The sequence below is a fragment of the Opisthocomus hoazin genome, chromosome 2, assembly GCF_030867145.1.
Source record: "Opisthocomus hoazin isolate bOpiHoa1 chromosome 2, bOpiHoa1.hap1, whole genome shotgun sequence".
Lineage (NCBI taxonomy): Eukaryota > Metazoa > Chordata > Aves > Opisthocomiformes > Opisthocomidae > Opisthocomus > Opisthocomus hoazin.
This window is the reverse complement of record NC_134415.1, coordinates 103,556,758-103,584,111: the sequence shown is the minus strand read 5'-3', so window position 1 is coordinate 103,584,111 and position 27,354 is coordinate 103,556,758. Positions and strand designations below refer to the sequence as shown.

The 27,354-nt window shown below is 40.9% G+C and overlaps 1 protein-coding gene across 19 annotated transcripts in view; it reads right to left on the bottom strand.

Moving 5' to 3' along the window:
* DST (dystonin) overlaps positions 1-27,354 on the bottom strand; it is a 310,440-nt gene that overhangs the window by 46,113 nt on the left and 236,973 nt on the right. For 16 of the 19 annotated variants that reach the window (XM_075414626.1, XM_075414627.1, XM_075414628.1 and 13 more), the window contains 13 exons: positions 22,255-22,416; positions 20,958-21,128; positions 19,518-19,684; positions 17,170-17,329; positions 16,593-16,919; positions 16,333-16,417; positions 14,986-15,227; positions 13,831-14,037; positions 9,212-9,331; positions 8,928-9,035; positions 6,993-7,211; positions 3,309-3,512; positions 249-480 (listed from right to left, as the gene is read on the bottom strand). In XM_075414626.1, coding sequence (XP_075270741.1) covers positions 249-480; positions 3,309-3,512; positions 6,993-7,211; positions 8,928-9,035; positions 9,212-9,331; positions 13,831-14,037; positions 14,986-15,227; positions 16,333-16,417; positions 16,593-16,919; positions 17,170-17,329; positions 19,518-19,684; positions 20,958-21,128; positions 22,255-22,416 — 2,404 coding nt within the window. The remainder of the gene's footprint in view (positions 1-248; positions 481-3,308; positions 3,513-6,992; positions 7,212-8,927; positions 9,036-9,211; positions 9,332-13,830; positions 14,038-14,985; positions 15,228-16,332; positions 16,418-16,592; positions 16,920-17,169; positions 17,330-19,517; positions 19,685-20,957; positions 21,129-22,254; positions 22,417-27,354) is intronic. The other 3 variants (XM_075414645.1, XM_075414642.1, XM_075414637.1) reach the window with 1 other exon arrangement.

Genomic DNA, 27,354 nt, shown 5'->3' with positions numbered 1-27,354 from the left:
GATTCTAAAATTGTTTCTTTACAGGACTCCTTATAATGTTAAGTGGAAACAACCAACATGGTCTTTGAAAATAAAACAAAGGTCATATCCACGATGAATTATTTTAAACGAATGCTTTGCTTTCATAAATCTTGAGCAGCTTCTCCAGGAGAGCACAATCCCCAGATTAACGGTCATCAAAAATGAAGATTTTTATATGCTGCAGCTTGCTGCACTTCCACTACATGAAACTTTCCTCAGTCTACTACCTTTAGCAGATATATCCTTATCAGCTCCTTCTGAGCGAGCAATCATTTCCTCCCCTCTCTGTTTAAGCGTCTCATACACCGGCTGAAGTTTTTCCAGATCCACTGACACATTCTTATTTTCACTGATTTGTTCTTTAATCTTCTCAACCTCCGCGGAGATCGAAGGTGGCTGCCTCAGACGTTCAACTATGCGTTTCAGACTCTCAAGAGTTGGATCGATCTTGTCATGAAACTGTGAGGGTGGTAAAGGACAGAAAGAAGTGGCAGAGAAATTAGAAAAAAGCCAGTGAAAAATGGCATCTGAAACTCTATCAGAAAAACGTACTTTAAAATTAGCATATTTTAACATCTCTACCCAACATATATATGTGCAACTTGCAATACCCTCCTCATGGTTCTTCCTCTCTTTCAATATCTATATTACAAAAATGACCTTGCAAAATGGTATTTCCTCTCAGTCCTCAGAATTTTACTATCAAGTCTGGGTTCAGTCCTGAGACACTCCATCTGAAGACACTGTACATGTGGTAGTCTCTACTTCCATCTAGTCCTGTGTAATTTGTACAGTAGTTTGTACCTCATTTTGGAGAGCCATGGCTTTCAGATTTCATCATTTTAGAAAGACATTTACTGTAACATTAAATACATACATTTCCATATCAGGACCAACATACTAGCATATAACCACCGATTCAGCTTTGATATATAAGGTCACTCGAAAAGACATTTGTTAGTGTCCAGGTGGTGCATGTTAGTGCAGTAAAGGTATGTTACTTTCTGCAACTAAAAGCAGACAACAGCGTGTATTATGTTCACTAACACCTGACTGAGCGCAGGCAGGTGCCCAGAAACTCAATTACAGCTATGTTAATGTGGTTCTTCCTTTGGTACAGGTCCAAAGTTAGCCTTTACTATATGCTTTTGGATCCATAAAGATTCCTAAAAATATCTCACCACCATGCCCCTTTCAAATTACCAAAACTAATAAACTGTGGGTGCATTTAATGATCCTCCAAGATCTACAAAAAGAACTCCTGACTACACTTGGGAAAGGTGCTGGAAAGAGCACAGCAAAACAAGATTACCTTATGTGAACAAATAGCTACATCCTTTCTATTCAAAGGAATATAGGCAATACAAATGCAATTACCTTTTCCCACCATACAACCCACTACAAATCAGACTCTGTGACTAATGTTATGGACTCAGTGTTTATGTTAGAAGCGTGAATATCCTACAAGCCAGCAAGATGTGTTATGAAAGCTAAGTAGCCTTCCCACATTAAAGACTACTGAAAAAATGATTATGGCAACAAAACCTTACAAAAGTGATTAAAACAATTTAAAATTGGCAATACTCAAGTCTAATTTTAGGACATGTATATTACATTTTTAAGTTGTCAGTGCATTCAGTAGGCGTCCCTGTATTCATACTTCAATGAATGAGACCAGGTGGTTTAGAACTTAAAAGGAAGAAAATGCAAGTCATTACAGCCTCTCATTCAGGCTCAATAGGTTACGTCCTGCCTTTGATACGCCATGTAAGTTAATGTAATTTAAAATCTGAAGAGTTAAATAATTAGTCTTCCAGGACTGTCTAGACAAACTTTGACATAGCATCATAGTACAGGGCTCTGTTAATATATATTTATGTATCTTAATAAAAAAAGATTATGTAAAATTACATTCTGGGCATTAGAATGTTCTGCTTTGCCATCTGCATATACATTTATGGACATAAAATGAACCTTAAAGTATTGCATATATAATTATTTTGTCAGCATCTGATTATATTATAGCTGTTACCAAAGAATGCACTTTTATTCTCGCTTTCTGTACTTAGCCAGTAGGTGTTAATGTCTATCACATACAAAGCAGGGAGTCGAATACTAAGTAAATATCTTGATTTTCAAATGTGCAGCTTGAAACAGTGGGAGGACCAAGCATTTATGATAAAGAAAAACACTGAATCTAAACAAACAGGCATGTTTCAGAGGTGTGAATAAGGAAGGTGTTTAGAATGACTGAAAATATAATGTCTATAACCAGTTCAAAAGCAAGATAATGTCACTTTTTTCCCTCAGGTTCTTGAAACTCAGACTGCAGGGGCTAAGAATATGACATTTAGTACCATTACCTATGACAAAAATTTAGAATATAGACTTCATGAGAACTTCAAGGTGTATTTCTTTATTTAGTATTTTAGACCTGAGCAGAATATAGCACTTAATTTCCACCTAACACAGGAAAAGAGGAATTTCCTATAAAAACAGCAGTATAGAAGTATAGAACAAAGTATTTTTCTTCAGGTTTTTGTATAAATTCATGTACACAGAGTTCTTATCTGAATTTGGGGTTAAGTAAAAGAATTTCAGTTTGGGTTCAATGACAATTAATGCAATATTTTAAAGTCTCCAGAATGTGATACCTCTATCGAGGTTCATTGCATAGGCTGATGAACCTAGGACACACAGCTTTTACGGACTTGATCTGAATTTTATGCTTATGATAACATTTTGTGAGGTCTAACTTTGCTTGCAATACTTTTACATAACAGTTCAAGCATATGCGACATTATGTTCTTGCGGGTCTCCAATGAAGAGCAAATGCTATTACCACTGTCATTCTACCCTCTAGTTCTATTGGTAATGGACTGTAGATAAAGCTGCCGAGTTCTAGATATAACTGTACTCAAGTTAACTGATCAACACTGATGTCCATACACTAATGAAGCATCAGCTAGTAACAGACCAGCAAGAGAAAACAGAATAAAGTGAAAATAAAATCCCAAATTTTTAGACCAAATGTTTTTTTTTACTAAAAAATTACGCAGCATTAAAATTCTTCAGCTGCAGCAGTCACACTACCGACCAATATATAAAATTATAATCCCTCAAGAAATAGAAAAATCCATGCCATAAGCAGTGATGTGACCATTCACAGGCCATTAGGTTGAAAAATCCAGATAAAACAGAAGTTTAGTCTTGATATGTGAGATGACAATGTCTGTGTATCTTTCCGTTTGAACGAATCCAATTATACTTTAAACTTAAATTGATACCTGGGTACACTGAGAAATGGCTTCATCCAGTGCCAGTGCCCGCTTTTTGACATCTTCCTTAATTTTACTGTAAAGGGTGTCAGCTGCCACGTATTTCTCTTGGATAAAAAAACCTTCTCCGGGGCTCAGCTCCAGCAACTGAGGTGCAGTTTTGTTCATCTTATCTATATGAGGCTTGTGCTCAGCGATCAGCTCACGCAGTTGCTATAACAAACAAAAAAATTTATCAGTTTTTTATGCTTGCACCACCACATTACAGCTGTCCACACTTCTAGCACATCCAGCTGGCAAGAAATTCCAAACAAATACCCTTCATTCTAATGTAAAGCACAAATAGTATCAAATAAAGTTAATGACTTCTCTGCCCGTGAGCTCTCCCATTCCAACAGAGCTACCGAGGCATAAAACATCACAATTGCAGACGCACTGGGAATGTCCATGCCATACTTTTGTAGGACATATGATTACAGGTAAAATATTAGATGCTAACTATGCTTATGATGCTGACAACAAACACTCCCTATCGTATCTAGTACCTATAATGACAGAAATGGCAACAATATTCCAGACGTGTGTAACACCACCACGTATATACTTTTCATGTTGATACTTGCCACTTGCCGCAAAGCCTTCCACTGAAAAACATCACAGAAAGAGGTAATGGCATTGCAAGAATATAAATTCAAATTATCCTTGATTTAAGAAGAGGAAACTAGCACAAGGAAGGGTCAAAGGCATCAGTGAAAAAGACAAAAGGACAACAAAGATTGATCAGTAGAGACCTCTCAACCTAGTTTAGCAGCCTCCCCTCCGGCCATGAGACCCCTCTGTCTTCACAACAGCACTATTACTTAACTGATCCAAAGTTTAACAAGTAATTAATAAGTTAATAAAATCTGATCTCAGCTTTCTACTCTTTCTCACTTCATAAGTCAAAACTGTGCAGAAGACTATGCAGAGGCTTGTGGAAGTGAAAGGTCACAAGGTGTCTTCCAACTTGCCTAAGGATTTTGGGTTTGTTTACTTGCACCCATAGATCTGACAAAATGGAAAGTTTTTTTGTGCGAGTAGCCCAATCCTCCCCTCCAGTTTTATTTACTTTCTCAGCTCACCCCTCCCTTTTCAGAAAAATCCCACTGTCTTTGAGGTACTGTCTGTCTCGGCGTTGTGAACTTCATGCGTTTCTGTCCTATAAGCCATGTGCTGGGACGAGAGGCACACACTCTGTTCCTCCCAGCTCAGGGTTTGTTTAAAATAATGAAGACACAGAAAAGGGCCAATATCAGTCCCAGTGTAAATAAACCCTCTTCTTTTCAACTAAGGTCCCTCCCTTAAAAAGAAATCCTGATACCAGTTTGCTTACTTGCTTCTCCCCAGCAGAGGAGAGGTTGAGAAGACTGAAAAGACAGTGACCATGACTCTCCACTGTCCCCGATGATAAAACAGCAACGAAAATAGAAAAAACCCTGCCTCTAGCTACTCACTGAGCATGTAACTCTGTTTGTACGCCAAACAACAAGAAAAATAATGTTGGTTAGCACAGCGAAACTAAGAATAGTTTGAAAGTTTTTAGAAAATAATTTGTGTGTTTTATTTTTGTGCACAAATAAGATGATTTGACACAAGCCACAACAGCGCACGCTTCTGGGCCCAAACCTTATGCTACTACTCGGCGCACAGCTAAGTTCAAACCAAACTGACTGCACGTTACTGACACAGCACCGACTCTATGAATTCCATGATTCCGAGTGGAACAAAGATAGTCATCAGTAAATATATCAGAACAAATGGAAGTGAATACAGAAAACTGTTTTCAATTCACATTCAGAAACTTTTTTTTTTCCCTAATAGAACAATAAACGATTTGCTCTTCTCCCTGATCTACCATTGGCTAAACAACTCCAGCAAATAAGTATCTCAGACCAGATTACGTGTTAAAATTGTCTAACATTAATCTTCTACTTAACAAACAAATCTCAGCTAATGGCATAGCCCAGGGAAAATGCAAAAACAGAAGCTCATCTGAAGGGCCTCTCACGCAAGCAGAATGATTAAAGTAGATGGGGAAAAATCCTTTAAGTAAAGCAAGCATGATTTGGTTCTTGGTGACTAAGCAAGATAGTTTGTAAAGCTTATGTTATATAGCTAGTCTTAATAGAGCATGTTTGCTCATTGTGGACATAAAAGGAAGACAAATAAGCAAACCCAGTTTTTACTAGTACGTAAGAGTGGCACATCTTCATTAACTGGTCCCAGAGTAAACAACAATTTGAAGCCAGGGTTCATCCTATCTAACTTGAATCACTTAATTAAGGAAGCTAAAAATAAAAAAAAATTGTTGCTCTATGCACAGCTGGGAGAGACAGGTATCTCCAGCAGCCATATGGGCTTTGCATGTGCCAAGATACACAGGTTTTTAACCTCGGTTGGATACATCTGGCTCCACGTGATAGTAGTAGCCATATAGGAAATGTACTAATTTTTATCCCAGCTGATTATTACTTCGTGTAAGAAAGCCCATATGGTGGCCAGCCTACAACACAGTTGCCTCTATTTTGTGATATTATGGTAAACAATCATTTCTTTTAATTATTACATAGCAAGCATATTTGACATGAGAAATTATTATGGGACTGGCTGGAACCCAAGCAATCAATTTTTGGCCCTCTAATTGTCCATCTTCCTGGCTCAACTAAGTTTAGTACCAACGATACCAACAAAACAAAAGCCGAATTTTTTACATGGACATAAGATCAAGATATGTGCATATTTCTATATAGACTGTACACAAAGGCGGCATTTTACCTGACAGCACAGAATGACAGAATGGTAGGGGTTGGAAGGGACCTCTGTGGGTCATCTAGTCCAACGCCCCTGCCGAAGCAGGGTCACCTACAGCAGGCTGCACAGGACCTTGTCCAGGCAGGTCTTAAACATCTCCAGAGGAGACTCCACAACCTCCCTGGGCAGCCTGGTCCAGTGCTCTGTCACCCTCAGAGGGAAGAAATTCTTCCTCACGTTCAGATGGAACTTCCTGTGCTTCAGTTTGTGCCCATTGCCCCTTGTCCTGTCACTGGGCACCACTGAAAAGAGTCTGGCCCCATCCTCCTGACACCCACCCTTCAGATATTTCTAAGCATTTCTAAGGTCCCCTCGCAGCCTTCTCTTCTTCAGGCTGAACAAGCCCAGCTCCCTCAGCCTCTCCTCGTAGGAGAGATGCTCCAGTCCCCTCATCATCTAGAGCAGGTACTCTAGTTCTTCAGACATTCATGTTTTACCTTCTTTTATTTCTTGCTACAACATCCCATGTCTGTTCTCTCTGTTTATGGGTTTGGTTTGTTCTAATACTGACATTAACATATGCTTTTAAATATAATTCTTAACCCTTAACTTTTGCGTGCTCAGCTCTTATTAGAATGGCAGTTTTTCCCCTTTAGCCCTCTTCTATGCTTAGACATTGTTTGCTGCCTTCCCCAGGGAATCTTGTTTGCATTCACAGTTTGGGAAACAGTACAAGCATGATTGAAAATCTATTTATTTTGTATTATTATTTTAAATAATTATTTTTTCAATAGATGTATAACTGTCTGGGTTTTAAGCATTTAGCAGAGTACTCCACAGTGTTAAGCAGAATAATACTTGGGTTTTTGACACTTCGTTTTTAAAAATTGGCAAAATGCTTACCCTATGCTCTTCCTGTTGTTGCTTTAAAGTTTCATATTCAAGGGCTGGTGCAGGAAGCTGAGAGATGATCATTTCTGTCTCAGTTAACCATGGCCAAAGTTCTTCATAAGTCTCCCAGAACTGGTTAACCAGGGACTGAGCCCGCTCCAGCTGCAGGTTTCTCTCAGAGTTCATTTGACAGACTGCATCATATTTCTGTACGAGGCTTTCCATTTTTTTCTGTAAAGTAATATTAACAAAAAATAGCAATGTTTGTTTTTCCACGTCTGCTACCTCCATTTCTAAACAATCTTTGCTAATCACAGCACAAAACTGCAGTGAACCAACTTTTAGTTTTGATAATGTTTCTACAGTACCAGTGTTTAAGGTGGACAGAATCAGTACTGCGGGAGATCAGACTGTGGCGGACTACTTTCAAAGTGACTAGATCATATTTAATGATACTGATACTTACAAATAACACTTCATTCACAGGGCTTCCAGCCAAGCTGCAAACGATTTGACTGCAGACCTTAACCCCGCTTACTTACTGAAGATGCTCATCTTCAGTGACACTTGGCAGAAACTATGTTTTCCACAGCATTTCTGCACCAAAGCATCATAAACAACACATAAAAATCTGTTGGTTTTTTTTATATCTGGCAAGAGAACAGGATGTACTGTTGTGCTTGTAGCTTACAAACTTGCAATAGAAACCACACAACATTATTTTCCAGGTTAGAACACAAAAATTAATGAGGATGTGTTACCATTAATAATAGGATAGAACTACAAGGTTTTAAACATTACAAGTCTACTGTATTTAGGCATAGATAATAAAAGAAAGTATCAAATAGCTATACATTTTCCCTGTGGAACAGTGCCCAGGTTATCATTTTTATGAAATATTTTATGTGACAATGCACATAAATACTAGCCTTGGAAAAACTAGACATACAAGCCAGCCATTGAATTTGAAGTAAAGAATCTTTCTTGGCAGAACAAGCTACCCTTTCATTTGTTATGTCTTGCATGTAAATTAAGTATAGAGATGCTATCCAAAGGACAAAACATAGCCTAAACACACAGATATACAGTATTTTTGACAAATACAAATATTTAATAGAGGCTCACACAAAACTGCTCTCCGTTACAGAACATCTTATCTGTTTTAAATTCACTTAAGAGCAAATCAAATTTATTCAGACATCCTGCAGCAGAACACAATTAGCGAAGTACTGTTGTTCAAGGAGGGTGGTCGCTGGAAGGGCTAAATTTACACACCAGATCTAGCCTCACTGTAATTTAGTAAAAAAACCCCAACCCCACAACTAACCCATTCTTAAATGCCAACAGGAAAAATCTGTATATATACACAGCCCCAACATCAGGCTCTGCGTGTATGTGTGCACGCGTGTGTGTGTATAAATAAAGGCTTAGGAATGCTTTTCATGGGCTGTGTTAGTTAACACGAAGGAATAACCTGTGGGCAAGTAAGGCCCACACTAAAATCAGCAGAAATGAAAGTAAAGATTCACGCTGAGGTGCACAGCCATTGAATCCGGCACAGAAGTACACACGCCTAGAGCGTCACTGGCTGAAGAGAACTGGGGAAGATTAAACAGACAGATTCCACACACACCACCTCACATGACTAATACCTATTCACTCCATCATCCACTGCCTAAAATACTGTTTACCATGGATGAAGATGATAAACAGGGTTTCAAATTAGCGTCAGGCAATGAAGCAAGTACACAGTGTTTGCTCTTTGAACATCCTGAAGGAAGAAGAGTGACACACAACGGTATTTCTTCTAGTATTACAATCCTGAGACTAGCAGTGGCTGTAATTAATACTTTTTCATTAGTATTTCAAGAAAGACACTGTAGGAATCCATCTGCTTATTTACTGCCTGCATACCCACCGCTGTAGCTGCAATTTAAGGAACTTTACCTTCATGGTCTGCTTCTCTTCTTCGGTGCAGGTGTTCATAATCTTATCCCCCGATTTAACAAGTTCATCTATAGTATCTTTGTGTCTCAAAATCTCCATGGTAAAAGCCTTCAAACACAATAAAAATTTGTCAACAATAATAACAAAAATAGAGTACATGGAGCAAAAACTATTTTTGAAGCGCATTATGAGGGACTGAAAATTAAATCATGCTAGTACATTTTCTAGATGGAGAGTGTGCCGGCCAATAATTAACATGACAGTTGGAAATGTATTTCTTTTACCTTTTGAACTTGTAGCTGAGCTGTGGTCTGGTCTCGCTCAAGTCTAATATCACCCAGAGACATCAGTTTCTTTTCTGTTTCTGCAATCCAGGCAAATTCAGCATCAGCTGCTTGATCAAACTAAATGATGGAGACATGAATTAGTTCAGCAGTTCTACAGACATGAAATTAGAATGAATGTTTCAAAAATTTTAAAGAAGATTAAAAAGCATACTTCTGAATTGTTAGAAAGACAGCAGTTCACTTTCCATACGAGGTTTTTAAATAAATGAAATACAAAGCCCAAAACGGTTCTGAGGGATTATAATTCAAACAGCTTAATTCATAAGTGTGACAAAGCAACAGAAGCAAACACATTTTTTCAAAGCCTACAGCTCTCTAGCAGACATAAAGGCAATTTAAAAAGCGTACAATTTCAGAATTTTAACTAGACTGTTTATTTCATTTTATTCTACTTCCACATATCTTTTCCACCTCTATGTTTATTATTACTGCTAGTGTTGCAATTATCCTAAAAGACAGTTGCTTGATGTTATCCTTTTAATCTTCAGAGCTGCTTTGGTATTAAATGATAAACACAGTTCAACTAAGTAGGTGGAAAAATCTCACTGAATTCAGAGCAGACAGGATTTCATCCAAAACTAGACCTTGGATTAAATATGAAAATTCTTCGGGTTCAGCCAGACCTTTTCCTAAAAGATTAACTTTTCACTACCATTAGTCAATACTTAAATGTTTCCAAAATTACCTCAAAGCACTAAAGTAATGAGAGGATTTAAAGGATCTGTTCCTTACTAATTTGCGAAGGAGAGCATGAGATCCTGAAAAGTACATGCAGATCATCTGAAAAGACGAAATTTAAAAAATCATTCTTTCTTTCTTCAGCTCAAGTTTATAGGCATGTACCTAAGCACACCACGCTGCAGTACTCAACAAGGGCAGCTTTGAGCTTAAGCCTACAGAAATATTACATGGGACGATCATAGAACCACAGAACAGTTTGGGTTGGAAGGGACCTTACAGCTCATCTAGTTCTAACCCCCTTGCCATGGGCAGGGACATCCTCCACTAGACCAGGCTGCTCAAAGCCCCGTCCAGCCTGGCCTTGAACACTGCCAGGGAGGGGGCAGCCACAACTTCTCTGGACAACCTTCAGATGCACAAAACAGTCATTGTAGAAACTACTAAGAACTTATTCATTTATTTAGAACTCTGATCCCCGCTGCAATTAGCTAAACATTGATATGGCTCTGAGATACTGTGAAAGTCTATCAGGATGCTTAGGTCAGAACCTGCTACTTGTATTGCTGACACCCACACTTTCCTCAGAAGTCTCTTTCTGACCACTCTCAAGTCCTCCGTGTCTTAAATCTGCTGCTCTGTGACTTTGTGGCAGTAGACCATGCTAGTCCTGCTCCTGTAACATAGCTGGAGTTCACTTCAGCCACTACATCAGTCTTGTCTTAGCGGTTAATCATGAGTCACACAAAAACAAAACAAGCAATTCTGAGATTTCATTCTTTATGAGTCAGTTTTGTCAGCCTTTATAATCCTTTTGTTACATGAAAGAGAGCACACTCTTCTTCACTGTATGTCATTTCTCATTTAAAGTAATAAAGTAAACTTTATCCTAAATAATGTGACTTCCTAATAGACAGGTATATTCTGAAAGAATCAGTACTGTAAATTAGCATGAAGCACATGCACCAGCGATAGTTAAATCCTGGCTTTAGAAACTGCAGTTCAAGCTCTTCAGAAGCCCATCTATTTATGATCCAAATGAAAAAGGTGATTTCAAATGCGTTAGATGTACAAATTAACTGCAATGTGACTTCCTCAAACCAAATATCCATGGATATGTGAGTAATATTGAGAAAATATTTATGGGAAATAACCAAATCAAGACATGGCAGTGAAACTTCTCGTAACACAACATCAAGGTTTAGAGCCACAACTGGGCTCTAAACTCCATTTGCTGAGAGTATAAGATTTTCGATTTGTGATGGTCAAACATAACATGAAGGAACAAAAAGCACAAAATTGGCACTCTCTGCATCCAAAATCTGAAGTGTTTTCTTTCCATTATGCATGACAGTTACTTATAAGCCCCCCCAAACTTCACTTGAATCACTATAAAATCATTTCACCCCCACCCATTTTAACTAAGCACAGTTCATTGTGGTACTTTTTCTTCCAACCAGGAATGACTGAAATCTGAATATGATGACATTGTGATTTGCTCTGTGAATGCCTTCTAAAGCACTCGGCCATGGCTGCTTTAGAGTGAAGAACAAGTAAGCCAAATGTAGAATATGACCTTCTGTTTCTACACAGCACCACTTGCACTAGGGTAAGACACCAACCAATGCCTTCAGTATCAAGAAATCCAGATTAAAAAATGTAGCTGAACTTATCTCCAGGATAATTCTAATCATCTGGGACCATTTTGCCCAGGTAGTTAAAAAACAGGACGTTGCATTAGTCTATTAAACCCTCCAGCTTCCATTCACAACAACAACATGCTTACCTGTCCATATAGCTTACTGCATTTGTCACCTTGGCCCAGTAACGTCCAGCACAAACCCCACACTACTCCAATGGAACCCTCATGTTCTTGGTGGCTTTGCCCTCCACTCAAAACATTTTAGTAGTACAGGCACTTGAACAAATTGCCAGAAGGTAAGCTTGCAGAGCACTAGTTTCTCCAAAAATATTTTTTGTTTTGCATGGTATTTCTCAGATCTACATGGAAAGTAGCTTAACCTTCACTAGAAGCATGTTAAGCCACTTGATATTTATCACAAGATATAGCATACAGGAGTATATTGTGGTGATGTGAGCTGGGTTGCAGCAGAGGTTATGGGTATGCGGGACTAGGGTCCAATGTGCCATCCTAACGTTAGCTAGTGGAGCACCAGCTCCAGACCTTTCATGCCTGGACTTGAATATCATAGAATCATTGAACGGTCTGGGTTGGAAAGAACCTCACAGATCATCTAGTTCCAACCCCTTGCCATGGGCAGGGACACCTTCCACTAGACCAGGTTGCTCAAAGCCCCATCCCACCTAGCCTTGAACACTGCCAGGGAGGGGGTATCCACAGCTTCTCTGGGCAACCTGTCCCAGTGCCTCACCACCCACACAGAAAAGAATTTGTTCCTTATATCTAATCTAAATCTATCCCCTTTCAGTTTAAAGCCATTACCCCTTGTCCTATCCCTACATGCCCTTGTAAAAAGTCCCTCTCCAGCTTCCCTGTAGGCCCCCTTCAGGTACTGGAAGGCTGCAATAAGATCTCCCCAGAGCCTTCTATTATTCTCCAGGCTGAACAACCCCAACTCTCTCAGCCTTCCCTCACAGGAGAGGTGTTCCATCCCTCTGATCATTTTTGTGGCCTCTTCTGGCACCGTTCCAACAGCTCCATGTCTGTCCTGCACTGAGGGCTCCAGAGCTGGATGCAGGACTCCAGGTGGGGTCTCACTAGCATGGAGCAGAGGGGCAGAATCCCCTCCTGTGACCTGCTGGCCACGCTGCTTCTGATGCAGCCCAGGAGACGGTTGGCTTTCTGAGCTGCGAGGGCACATATTCTGAACTTGTGCTAGGAGATGCAACATACTTGCATAATTCTGAAAAGCTGAAGGAGAGCCAACATACACTCTCCTATCTTGCCTTATCACTCACTAAAAAAAAAAAATAAATCACCCTTTATTTTTGAGGATTTGGTTAACGAGACAAGACAATATTCATAGCAAATCCCTTAAAAAGTTAAACATGAAGTTATTTTTAACCTCATTTATAAGGAGATCTGAGTTACTGCCAGCCTCTTTTAGTCAGCTTTCAACAAACTTTGAAACAATGTCACACATGCTTTCTCCTTGTCCAGTTACAACTGTTTATGGGAACTACTAGCAGAAACAGAAATCTTCACCAACATTTTTATGCCTGAACTGTAGGTAAACACTGGAAAATTGTGTCTCCATGACGCATTTATAAGCAAGGAGCTTAAATATGGGACTATTTAGTGACGAAATTAGAGTGCCAGTTCTCACACTGCAGCCACATATACACTTCCGTGTGCGCATAGAAGCCTCCACATTAAATAACACAATTTTTGAGCCCCAAGAAGAAAAGCATTGTGGATATGAAGAAAAGAAATTGTTATTTAAATCCTCCACTACAGCCTGAACAAGAGGATCCAGCTTTTAACTGTGGAAAGTACAGAGGAGCTAGACAATCAGCTGATGCTGACTGTGTGGCAACACTAGTGATTTCAGTGTTGCATCCAGTAAAACTGGCAAGGGCAAGGGATCTGGACCATATTTTACTCAACATAACATGACCTGCGAAAGATAAGGGCCATTTAGTTCTTACTTCAGCAAACTCCCGCTTAAGGAACCACTGGATAGTTACAGTGATTTTAGCTACAAGACTGATGTTTGTGTCAGCAAAAAAGCTGAGTTCTGGCATTCACATCTCAGCAGTAGAGTCCCACTCCACTCAAACAGGCCTTTGTTGCTCAGCCACAACAAATGTTCAGCAACTGTATGAAAGGACATGTCTTGTTCAGGTACACCTTGCCAGACACTACCTGTTAGTGCCCAAAGAACAGTTATCAGTACCTGCTGAGATCTCAGGATGGCAGCATCAATCTCATCCACCTTCTGAGAGATCATGTCGCTCACCAATCTGTAACGTTCATTGTCCTCTGTTATCATCTTGTCAAGCCCCTCCCTGGCCCTCCAGGGCACCAGCTCCAGGAAGGCACTGCCAACTTCATTCAGAGAGTCCAGTAAGCCTTTGTTGTTCTTCACTTCTTTGTTCAACTCCTGAAAAAGGCCATTTAAAGTAAACATGCCAGTATAGGAGCTGAACACACACAGCTTGCACGTATTTTTGTTCTTTCAAGTACTCTGAGTCCAGAACTGAAATGTTTTCCACGCAAACCAAAAGGGATAAATTACCACACTTCTTTTCAGCTCAGTTGTATTAGCTTTTTGATATTCTAAGTTGTTTGACAGAGAAATGGGTGATTCTTGAATTTTCTACAGAATATATCTTAAAATGTGTTCCTCCAGTCAGTATGGGAGTCTGAATTCTTTGCAATTTTGTAAAAGCTGCTAGTACTTACTGAAGCAACCAAAGAAAATAAAACTAACTGATGTTCTTTGCAACCTGCGACTCCATAGGGAATTCAAGTGCTTTCTTAAATTCTAAAACGGATTAAATTCCAGTCAAATTATCACACAATGCTTCAGGAATGAGTTTTTACGTGCACAGAACCCCCTTCCCCCACCTCATTTAATTTCTTTTTAAATATATAAGAAATATAATGGAATTATTTTTTTTAGCTTCCCCCCCAACATTGTCCGCACATGCAGTTTATACTACAATTTTTCTTTTGAAATAAATATCATTAAACAAGACTAGTAAAATATATTTTAATATCTAATTAACTGACTCTTTTTATACTTTACAGAATTTTATCCATGTCACAACTAAAAAACCAAAATAACTTTGTTTGACAACTTAAAGAGTTTTCCCAGGATTACGCAGCTGCTTCTCTTGTGCTAAAAATAAACCTCAGCCCAATTTCGTAAGTGATTATAACAGATGACTGTGGAAAGTGAGTTTGATTCTTAACTACTGTAACATTTCGTCAAATGATCTGATGGCAAAATTAGTTATTCTGAAAACAACTTCATGCCAAACAGAAGTTAACACAAAACCTAGCTGAATCATAGAGCAATAAATAACTCACAGGTTCTAAAACCTACTTTTTGTCTTTCTTGTACTTGGCTTAATTCTTCTCCCTTTGGTATTTGAGCTTCATATGAAATTAACTCCACCTCCACTTCATCAAGCCATTTGCAAAGCTCCTCGTGAGTTGAGTGCAGTTGACGTGCAAGCTGCAGAGCCTGCTCTAAGGTCCTGGATACATCAGAACTTAATTTTGTAATGTCTTTGTATCTCGTCTTAATGCCCTCCAGTTTATCTTGAATTATTACAACTTCATCACCTAAAATATCAGAAGGATGTTATTTTCTGTGATCACAAATATTTAATAGCAAAAAAAAGCCCCAAGCCCCACCTACTACAGAAATCTCAGTATTTCATTTATAAAGTAACCCAACAAGATGACAAGGTCAACCCTCAACAGTTGTAAATTATCCTACTGTCAATAAAGTCCACAGAGCTACGAAGTTTACCTCAGCTCACGATCTGTCCTTCTGTCTTTTTTCTGCTTTACTAAACCATTAGAAAGTAAAGACTTACAACCAATATTTAACACAAAAGTTCTTTAAAAATTCAACCCTTAAATTCAGAATACTTTTAAAGGAAAAAAAAAATTACAAATGGGTTATTGAAAACATGAAGGAAAAAAAAATTAACAAAATACTATTTTCAATTACACTAATATTTGACATCACTGTACACCCTCTTTACTATCCATTTGAAACACAACTCAAAAGGCTAAAATAAAAACAACCTACTGAAATTTATTAGCATATATTCAGATTTCATTACAGACTATGCATGATGCCTAAGTTTGGAACAGAAAGGGATACCTCCCTGCCTCCAACCACATGTGTGTCTTAAAGAGTTCAAGAACTTCAGCAGTACTAGAAAATCCGGACAGCTGTTGACCTGAAGAACAGACACGTTGTGTGCAACTGGAAAGCAACTTTTCCCACAGTATTAGCTCCAATGGACGAAGCTTTCCTCTTGCAGTAAAAGGTAGTCTAGTATCTCGTTCATCTGCAGATGCCTGCAGGGAATCGACTGCATCCACTGCCAAACAGCCCTCCATTATGAGTAAAGTCCATAACTTGCTATTAGGAATGGAATGCAGGTTCACTAAAATAATTTTCCACTAAAAATAATAAATGGTTCAGGGGCCAAATTCTCTATAGGCAAAAAAGGACTTTTGCTCACTTACATTAATAGTAAAATTGGCCCAAAGACATAACCTACCTTGACCTCAAACCTTTATTAAAATAAACAACTATGACTATTTTAACCAGCAAATATGAACTAGTATCTGCAAAGTTCCACTTCACTTTTCTCATAACCAATTACAAGAAGAAAAGCCTGCTTAATCACAGTTTTATATAAGGTCTCACCTGTTGTTTGCTTGAGAAGCTCTAAGCCATTTTGTATAGCCAAATCAACATTTTGTTTTCTAAGAAGAATCTCTTCCTGAAGATCCTAAGAGAAAAGGCTATTTGTGTTACCACAGACATAACATATTATATTATTTTTATTTGAAATAAGCATATTGCCATTTTAAACAAAATATATTAATGAAAAATAAATTAAGTATGGAAATACAAATCAGATTTTAAAAATGAACTAAATAATAAATGAACAGAAATCAAAATACCAGTAGTTCAGAGTGCTGTTTCTCAAGCAATTCTGTGTGGCAATCTTGGACTGACAATTTGCTCAGTTTATCATGGACTTCGTTCAGCCAGTTCATCAACTCAACTTCGTCCTCTCCAAAAATCTGAGCATTGCTGTAAGCTTGCTGGAGAAGTTCAGACCTGCTGTTGCTCTTCTCTTGAATCTCAATGTACCGGGCCTGAGAAGAATCTAGCTTTTCCTGCACCATATCTTTATCTTCCCTGGAGCTCATAGCCTTTAGAGACTCACCAATGCTAATGGCCTGATGTAAACCCTTATTGTGAGCTAGGACATCGTCTTCTAGGGCCTACATGTTTTTAAATAATGAAGAATAATGGAAAAGAAAATCAGAAAAACATAAAAGAAATGTCAAATGGAACTCAATAAAAATGGAATGAAAAAGGATATATTGCCAATGTAAACATATAAAACTCAAATTATAGGAAAAAAAATTCAGTATGGTAAAATATAGGTACACCACAACAGCTGTGCCAGTTGTGTTGTACTTTACAGAAGCATCTAAAAAGAATGACACAAGCGTGTGGTTTGTATCTTACTTTATGCTGAGAAATTTGCTGCTGCAATTTGGAGGCCTGCGTTCCAATGGGTTCTGCATTTGCAAGCCTCTTCTCTGTGGTGCTCAGCCACTCCACCAGCGGCTCCAGAGCTTCATGGAACTGCTGCGCTACCACCAAGATGCCTTCCAACTGACGGTTCCTATCAACATGCCAAGAGAAAGGTTATTTTTTGTGACGAAGTAAGCATGAAGTAGGAAGAAGCGGAGGAAGCACCTTGAATGCTTTGCAAAGAGAGACATACTTCTGTCCTATTGTAGGAACCAGTCCCGGAATGGAATAGAAGTATATCCATGACACTCAATGAAAAACAAGGTAAAGTTAAAATCAAAGAAAATTTGAAAAAAAACACCGCTGAAGCTGTTTGAAACACTTTTAGCTAATACACAAGTTTTGCAAATTTAAAGGCTATCACTTCATTCATGTACGTTTTGATAAAAATAATCTAGCACTCAATTCAGCAAAACCCAATTAGGATAGTTCTCAAGTTTCTAGCTGTCTTCAAGCATAAAGTTACATTCTCTTGACAATTTTACATGTTTTAGAGCCAGGCAAAAGCTTTATTGAACCAGAACGTACTGTCATGCTTCCTCAGCATTTTAAAATATCTTTAAACCTTTGTTCAATGATGTGAACAGAACTATATGGATCTACTTTTGCATCTCTTGTTCTGGATAAAAGCTCTCAATGAAGCTAGTGAGACAACGTTAATAAAGCACAGAGACTTGACCTCCAAATAAAACAAAGCACTATCTAAAACATTTCTGTTTCAGTTTATTACATTTCAGAGAAGGCTCTTGATTACAGGAAGTCTTCTCTACAACCACTGCTGAACAAATTCCATTCAAGCAGACTTTTAAGAGAGATTTGCCCTGAGTGAAAAACTTCACAATACTGTCTTTCAAATGGGGATATCTCAGTCCAGATAAAAGCTATGTTTATACGTGCTTCCCAAGGCTTATAAACAAGGTAGACCTGACACGCTTAGTCACAGAAAACTCAGTGAGGTTCTCTACATAATTTTCAAAATCATCCTCAAATCTCCTAATCATTTCTAGAGACTGGCCAAAGAAAAATGGAGACCAGCTTGCAGCTAATAGATGGCTTGGAAAAAGCTGCAATTTGATTTTTAATTAAATAGCACCAGACGGAGAGAATAATATTAAATTAAACATGACATGAACATTTACCCCAGCTAATGAGTCAGACTCCTTCAATTAAAAAAAAAAAAAAAGAAGGAAGTAATGGTCTATTAGTGGTTGACTCCACTAATTAAATAATCATATTATTAGTATGAGGTAACAAAAGAGGTTCAGAGTAAGAAACTAAGAAGGCTACCAGAAGTAGCAGGTGACAACAGAGGCGAGTTCAGTGCTTCTCTAAGCGCCCAAATCCCAACACTTTGTTCTTCACTGTGAAGCTTCACTGTTCACTTAAATTCCTTTTCTTCCAACATTCCACACCCTTTCTTGTTCTCAACTATATGCCTTTCTGAGGCCGCCTCTTATGCACACTCTTCCTATTCTGAACAAGGCTGTTCTTTTTCAAATCCCCACCCAGAAAACATGTTCAGCAACCCTTTCAACAAGGATTTCTTCAAAGACGCTTTACAGTAGTTGACTTTCCAGCTATTTTATATGTTGACAACAAATAAATCTACGCGTGTGTATACACAGATACTCTCTGTATGTTTTTTGGTTTAAACTGGAAATTGAATTGGATTGCAATGACTTTAAGAGACTCTTTTCTGTTTTGCTAGAATGTATCTGCATACTTCGATGGTCCTTTTCCTTCTTGAGACCTACGGGAGATAAGCACCTTGAGTAAGTACACCAGTAACTGACAATGTAAGGATCTTTAACTTGCAGAAACGAATTATATGGATGACACCAAACAGAAAACAGGAAGAAGAGCTGAGTGGCCCCTCCTCACAGCAGGTTGGGATTTTGAAGTTCCAAGGGAACATCATTATTATTTAAGTGTAAAATTTGCACTTGATTCTATGCAAAACAGGTTCTCTCATCAAGAAACTTGCACCCTAATGAACTAACAGAGATAAAATATTCAGAAGACACATATGCAGTTAATCCTAGCAGATTGTAGCATCTTAGGCTGAACTTTTTTTAAAAGCTTTTGGTCTGTTCAAATCACTTCTCCACTTTTCCTTCAAAGGCCCTATTCTATCAACATCAAAGACGCAATACCGTAATGTAATCACAAGAATGACAGTGCTCACAAAATTTGACACTATAGAGTTCAACATGCTGGTTCTAATCATCTGCTACATGCTACGTCTAAATTTTTCAGATCTATGAAAGAACTTCAAATACCTTGTCTCAGCTTTACTGAGCAATGCATCCCATCGACTATCCAGGAAACTCAACTGTTTCAAGATTTTCACTCTATCAGCAGGTTCTGCTGACTCGGCAATTTTCTCCCCTTCACGCTTGATTACCTCAACGGTAGGCTTGCGGTCATCCAGCAGCCTCTGGAGAAGCTACAGAGAAAACAATCAGGCACCAGGTTACTAAGAAATGTTGCGGTAACACCAGTGTAAAAACAGAAGAAGCTAGACTTCTTAAAAACCTGTTAAAGCAAAAAAAAAAAGAAAAAGCAACTCCTACATTGTCATTCAAGTGTGAATAATGCTAATCAAAAAGAGAGACACACACCACACTACACCACACACCCCTAACACATGCTCATTTTAGTTTCTCAACTGTTTTGCCATGAACAGCAGAGTTTCACCAAGCCCAAACAACGTCCTTGCTTTTTATGGAGCAAGGATGTGTAGTAGCCTAAAGAGTGAACATATAGAGGAAGAAGTTCTACTTAATACCATTGAGGGAAACAAGGTATTTAAACTATCTGACATGTTTTATATGAACATTTTTGAGAAAGCTGCATGCCCTTCTAGATTTGGCAAAACAAAGATAATTCTGATATATAGAGAGACAGGAAAATAGACAGAAAATATATTGTATAATCGACTCATCACCTGCTTGAGATACAATTGCGTTCACTGATATAGTCTAGTAAATTAAGTTCTCCCTCAAGAATAAAACAGACCTCTGCCAAAAATCCTCCCTTCCTCCATTGTCTAGTTGCCTTTGGTAACATTAACATTTTGCCTCTGTAGACATCCCAGCACAACAGCCTCTACTGACCAGAACTTTATGTTGAATCTCTCACTGGCAGTGGGCCACACAGTCCAACTGCATGGACTGTTCGTTTCATGAGCTACATTATACTTTTCTTTTCTATAATTATTACGAAGATTTGCAAAAGTTGACATCACTGATAGTGTTTCTACATCCGCACAGGCCATTTCCAACAGCACTGCAACTAACTACCAACAACAATCAGATCACAATCAGCATATTTAAGTCCATCATCTGCAATATTACCTTGGAATTATCACAATGAAAATTTACTAGTTTTTATTTCCTACTTTCCAAATGACCAAACACCAGATTTCATGCTCTCTCTTTTTCCAAAGAACCTTTAACAATTCCTTCCAGATCGTGTTAGTAATTCTGAACAGAACACAAATTGCACATTGTCACTCTTTGTCTTATGTCTCAGAAGATAAGCACTTCTCCCAATCCTGGACAGATGCCCGAGTATCAAACAGATGGCTGCTTTAAACACCTCAGCACATTTCAATGTAACATAAAACACTTGAACAGATTTTATGCTTTGCCAAAGACTGGGAATTTGTTCTCATTGATCCAGTGGAAGTAGAGATATTCTGAACGCGTTTCACTTACTTTCTGTTCTTGTATTTGGGCCTTCACAACTTTGAATTCAGCAGATGGTGGTTTCTGATTAGCCACGAGGTCTTCCGTATCAATAAGCCAGCTAAGGAGAGATTCAAGGGCATCCTGAAATCTCCCACAGTGAAGGAGTGCTTCCTGCAACTGCGCAGCACGCTGGGCAACCTGGAAAAAAGTACAGGATCAGACTGTACTCACTTTTTCCTTCTCTTTCTGTGAAATAAGTAGCCAAAATCTGTAGAATACCTGGCAATATCACAAACAGATAATCTCATTTTCATAGCTATTCATAATAGCACTATGGCACAATTTAGCATTAATTTCTCGGGGCTACAGACACCCAGTGACAAGAAGAGGTTGAAACCCAGTAAATCAGACTGTCCTAGGAGTCCTTTACAAGAGATTCACCTGTTTTACATAGCTGCAGTATTATGATATATACTGACAGGATGTTTGTGTTTCACATGGTCTTTATTTTCCTTATAGAAAGACCGAGCCAGGAACGCAAAGCAGCAACTCTCATTAAGGAGCACCACTCTCTTCAAAGGGAAGAAGAAATAGAAAAGGAGAAGGCAAACTGCAGAACCACGGGTGTCTGTGGTTCTTCTGCATCACTCCTTCAGGAAGGCAGAGCAGAGGAAAATGAGTGCTGTTTTGACTTCCTACCCTTTCCGTTTGCAACAGCAGCTGCTGCTGGAAGCGCGCTCTTCAAAAGCACAGAATACCTACAGTCAGTTTTCCAAAGCAGCGGTACCTTCTGACGTCCCGAGCAACACAATCCTTAAGGCGCCATAAGGGAAATTTGCCACTAGTTGCACAAAGCTGGGCTGTATCACTGCTCTGTGCACTGCGCAGGTACAACGGTGTCCATGATTATGGAGTGAAAAAATGCGTGAATAAAGACTGAAGAACTACTTAGAAGAAGCTGGCTACAAATGACAAGTGACCTTCCCCATGAATGTGTCACAACTCCAACCTCATTGATTGGGTTATCAAACTTCCCTCCTCTGCTTAAGCAGGAAGGAACGCATAGTCCTAGGGCAGTCTTTCCCGAATAAAAATCCAGGACAGACCTACAGAAAGTTTGACAAAACCTTATAAATGATAGCAGTACCTCTGGTTAGTAGCGATATATATCTTATCCTCAGAATTACCAACAAAGTGCTTGTGTAAAGTAATACAATTCATATTCTTAGTCAATATTTAATTTCCTGTATTTTGAAAGACATCAGCAAGCAAATAATCAAAAAGCAGAACACAACAAGAGCAGAATAGTACACAAAATAATAACCTTCTTATTAAGAGTCTTCCATCGCGTGTTAACGTCCTCAAGGTCATGTTCAAGGTTTTCTGTGTTGGTACTTTTGGCAGCGCTTTGAATAAGGCCTTGGCCCAACCAATTCACCTCCTGTTGTTTCACTTGGAGGGGTTCAATTTCTTCTTTCTGGAATACCTGCAGTTGAAATCGAAGACACACATGAAACACTGTATCTTCCAACATAAAACGCATCTGGTGTTTACACAGTATGCAACAAAAACTCGCTGAAAATTGGTGTCTGGAAGGAAGGAAGCCACTCCTCATCAGCACCTTCCTAAAAATAAATTAATAAATCTGAGCAGAATATGTTCAATCTAAAAAGAGTAAATGCAATACACCATAGAGGGAAAACGATGCACATTTCCATAGGTAATTTTAGACAGGAAGAAAAGGGAGAGAGAGAGAAAGGGGGAAAGTTTTTGAAGAAACAAAACAAAACAAAAACCCACAACTTCCAACAGAAGAAAGAATTCAAGACCAGAGGAACTCCTGTATCTGATTAATTACCTATCTACAAAATCTACCAAAAAATGGCACAGAAGGATTGCTAAATTGTCCTCAAATAAACAAACACACAGACACCAAGAGCGACAGCTGGGCTTTTTTTCACAATTTCGGACAAAAATCTCAAGTTAAAGGAGCAGTGAAGGAAGAGACATTTTAAGGTAGTTTTTAGGAGAATACAATGGTAACACGTGAGAAGGAGGCACTACAGATGCTGCTGAAACAGTATCCCAGCAGACGCCCAGGAGAATGGGTTTTCATTCAGAGGGATATTCTTGCAAATTGCCAGGGCTTTGACCGTACCCAAACAGCAGTTTGAGCAGTTTTCCATTTGCTTTATTTTACTCTTTCGGGTATTTTAAGCTTTTTCAGCGCCAGATTATTACAACTAGCAACAGCCGTGTAAATCTCCATTTGTATTCAGTGGCATCAGGCTGCACTGACACCAGCATCAATGAGATCAGAAACTGGCCCGAAGCCCCTGAATTAATTACACCGGCCAGTGAAAAATAACCAATGAATAAACAACGTGAAAGAATGCTCAACTTTTGACCCTAAATCCTTCTATTTCTATAGCAGCATTCAGTATCAGTGTTGGTGTACACTCCGCCTGTTCAAAGCAACCTTTCTCAGCGCCCTGAAAGCGGGGATCACCCCGGACACGCCAGTGACTCTCCTCTTCTGTGCTGAACGCCGCGGGCCCAATGATGGCTTTCAAAGCAGCAGAGCTTCCACCAGCCTGACAAGTCAATCTAGAAGCTAGAGCAACCACGCTAAACACGAAGGGGAAAGTTCATCGAGCACCCCTAAGAATTTTGTTCCTATGGAGAAAAAAAACCTGAACATGGTAAGACTGGTTACATGAAAACCAAGAGAGTGCAACCAGCTGGCTGCTCCCAGAAAATGGCAAACGCTTGTGTTTTTCTTGACTGTAGGGTAGGGAGGAGACAGAACAGTATTTCCACACAGAATCAGTAACATTCTTCTTTTCTGTGCCATAAAGCCTCATCTTTCGCGAGCAACGTCCTACCACAGAGGACTGATCTCCACAATCTGCCCTTCAAACACGCATGCATTCTTTGCAGAGTGAAGCTTAAAATAAATTACAATTATTGCTGAGGCCAAAGTTTACCAGAACAACTTAGCAACAAAGCTCGAAGTATCTCAGATTTCAACCAGAGTGGGAAGAAAAAAATTACAGACCCGATGAACACCCTTTCCTTATTACAAAGCTTCACTTCTTACTCTCTTACCTCATCCACTGCTTGCAAAGCGCTGCGAGACCCTGCGCTTGTAAAACACTACCGTAACGTCCGATCTGCTTTCTGGCATGCAAACGCGAGAGGCGGCTTCCAGCAGAGGCGGTGAGCCTTCCACCCACCAGTTCTGGGAACCACCAGGCTCCGATGCTGCTGCTTCTGCTCGTACCTTGAGGAGCGAGGCTGCCCGGGCCCACGGCATCGCCCTCGCGTCACCGCGCTGCCCACGCATGGCAGGCAGCGGGCAGCCCGGCAGCGGGAGGCACAGCCGCCCGCGGGGCAGTGAATCACCCCGCCCCACGTAGCTGGAAGCCATCTTCCCCCTCAGAACCTGCCCCCAGTTCGCTTTCTGAACTGGCCAGCTCACTGCTTCTGGACACCGCGTGTGTGCTATGCGAGTAACACCTATTTCTGCATCCGCCAAATTAATACAAAAAATACGTCTTTGAGACAATAAAACTGAAGGAAAGCTTTAAACAAATACATCTAAGGCCACATTATAACTATTCCACAAATCCATGGATTTTTTTTTTTTTTTAAATTACCTTGTTAGACAACAGGCCATTGCAGACTGTATCCAAGGTTTCTTGGATGCCAGTAGTCCAGATATTGCCTTTACTTCTCCCTGGGATAGCTTTTGGACAGTTTACAGTACTATCTAATTCAAGCTGTTGAACAGAAAATGCCCTTTGATTTGAGCCTGTACGTGCTACACCGGATTCCTCCGTATCAGATAAAATCTCGTACTTTGTTAAATCCAAGTCACTAGTATTTACAGCAACATTTGCATAATAAGCATCTACATGATGAGGTGCATCAGCCACATAATCCTCCTCCACTGCTGTGACTGGTGTTTTAACTTTATCATAAACTTCGTAAGCATTCTCCACTTCATTTTTGTCAAGGGAAACACTTTTTCCACCACCTGGAAGGGGATCATCATGTGACACAGTTTTTTCTTTGAAACCTTGTAAGTGAGAGTATTTCCTCCCCATCTCTTCCTGCTCGCTGTTACAGGTCTGTGCATCGCTTTGTTTCACTTTTCCAGAGGGTAAAATGTCATGCAAAGCCAATCTGCAGCTTTCTTTGGCAGCGACACTACTGCTTGCAAGCAGCGGGGTTTGCTGCTCTCTGCAAACTGCTGGCAAATACGGTCGGAACTGACCTTCTGCATGGATATCTTCTGCAGAAGACAAACTTTGGATCTGAGCTTGCTCCTCTGCTAACAGTGCATCGTGTTTTTCCTCCCTTTCTGTTGGAGGGCTGCATAAACCAGAATCATCCTCTTCTGAGGTAAGAGAATTCGTACCCCACCTGCATTTGCCCAATCTAGCCGTATCTGACATATCAGCAGTTTCATTAAAGGAGCATTCACTTTTATTCGTGTAATCCGAAAAGTTGGGTGGAACAAACATTCTCCACGACCGCCTATGCTCCTTCTTTTCTGCGTGAGACTTCGCTTTGGGTAATCCAGCTGTCCGAATTATATCACTGTTCAGTTTGAGAGCGTCAAAGATCATTTTTTCATCTAACTTGTTAGCTTCACGGTTTCGGAGCTCAAAAACACTGGAAGAGGTAAGGGCACCATTGGAGCACAAAGTGCTGATGTCCAGCGTTCTGTGACTGTAGGGCAGGGTCCGGTCCGTGAAATGCCTCGAGGAGAGGCTGCCCTTGGAGCCCGAATCGATCTGTTCGTTCAGCCGCACAGTGTCATAGATGGACCTCTGCGGAACGTAGCAGTCCTCGATATTTAGATCTTCATCTTCCTCCCCTTTGCCAACACATGGGGGATTCTGACGTAGACAGTCCGGCCTGCTAAGCGGCTTCCCCATCCTGAAAGTATTTGCACAAGCACACCGCTATACCTCCGTTTTCATGGATATGGGGGAAAGGCTTCAAACACACTAGCACTCTGAAGAATTATAGTAAACTTGCCATTAGCATAAGATGCATAGATACAAAATGTACATCATAACTTGTGAGGTGGCTGAGGTCATTCATAATCAGTGCATCAGTTGAAAAGCAACTTTACCTGGATGTGAGGGCTTTTTTTCCCCCTCTAGAATATAAAGTGCTTCAGTAAGAAAGTCAATGTCACAGAAAAACAAAGTATAGCAAAAACCAGCAGTGGCTCAAATATTTCAGACACTCCATGGAAGGCTTCACTTCTTTCTTCCACGTCGGAATGGGTATCTGAGATCTCCAGAGTCAGCCCCCCCCACGCACCCGTGTTACAGAAGGCAGCACGTTATCTTCTGTAGGTGACGGCTTAACTGTAATCCATTTAACTGGTTTGCAGAGTCCTATCCCCTTTATAAATAAAAGATGGTGCGGCAGCTTGAAAAGACGGAATCCACAGTGGCTGTGTACGGTCCAGGCCAAGGCACGGAGAAAATCTTGAAGGCGGGGGGGGGGGGGGGGGGGGGGAGGGGGGGAGAATAAGTTATATCCAGAACAGTAAGAATAACAAACCAGCCCTTTACTTTTTTTGGCAGCAGCTACAAATAACCTTGATCCGAAAGGCAGCTTATCCTCCTCTCGCACCAGGCTTGTCCGCGGTGCCTCCGCAGGTCCCGCGGGAAAACATCGCTCTCCCGCCGCCGAGCCGACGCGTTCCTCGGGCAGGCCGGCAGCAGCCAGGCGCTTCGGGCCGGCTCTCCGAGCGCCACCCCGGGAAGCCGCGGAAGGCCCCCCGAAGGCGCGGCGGGTTTACACTCCGCAGGTCCCGGCTACGGGCGGCGGCGAGCGGGCTGCCCGCGCTCCCTCCTCCGTCCCGCAGCGCAGCCGCGCAGGAGCAGGCGCGGGAGGGAAGCCCCCTCGGCCACCGCCGCCGCGCCCGCCCCAGCCGTGCCGTCCGGCTCCGCGGCTCGCCCCGCTCCCCGGCGGGCCGGCCGCGCCCGCCCAGCGCCGAGCTCCAAGCAACGCCCCGTTTCGCTCCTCAGGCAGCATCTGCTGCCGGCCCACCCGCTGCCGGCGCGGCCGCTCCGGGGGGTCCCCGCCTCCTCTCCGCCACCGCTCGCTCGCGGTCCCGCCGGTGCCGGGCGGCGCGGGCAGGGGCGGGGACATGGCGGCCGCCTCAGCGCGCCGGAGGAGGCAGCTGAGGAGGGGGCAGCTGAGGCGGGGGCGCGGCGGCGGCACGCCGCGCAGCCGGGGCGGCCCCGGCCGGGAAGGCGGCCTGCCAGGGCGCGGCTCGGTGAGGTGAGCCCGCACGGCTCCTCCAGCCGGCCGGCGGTGCGCGTCGCTTCCAACCGCCGTCCGCACCCCGTCACCCCGGCTGATAAAGCCGCCATCTAAACGGACGCTTCCACAC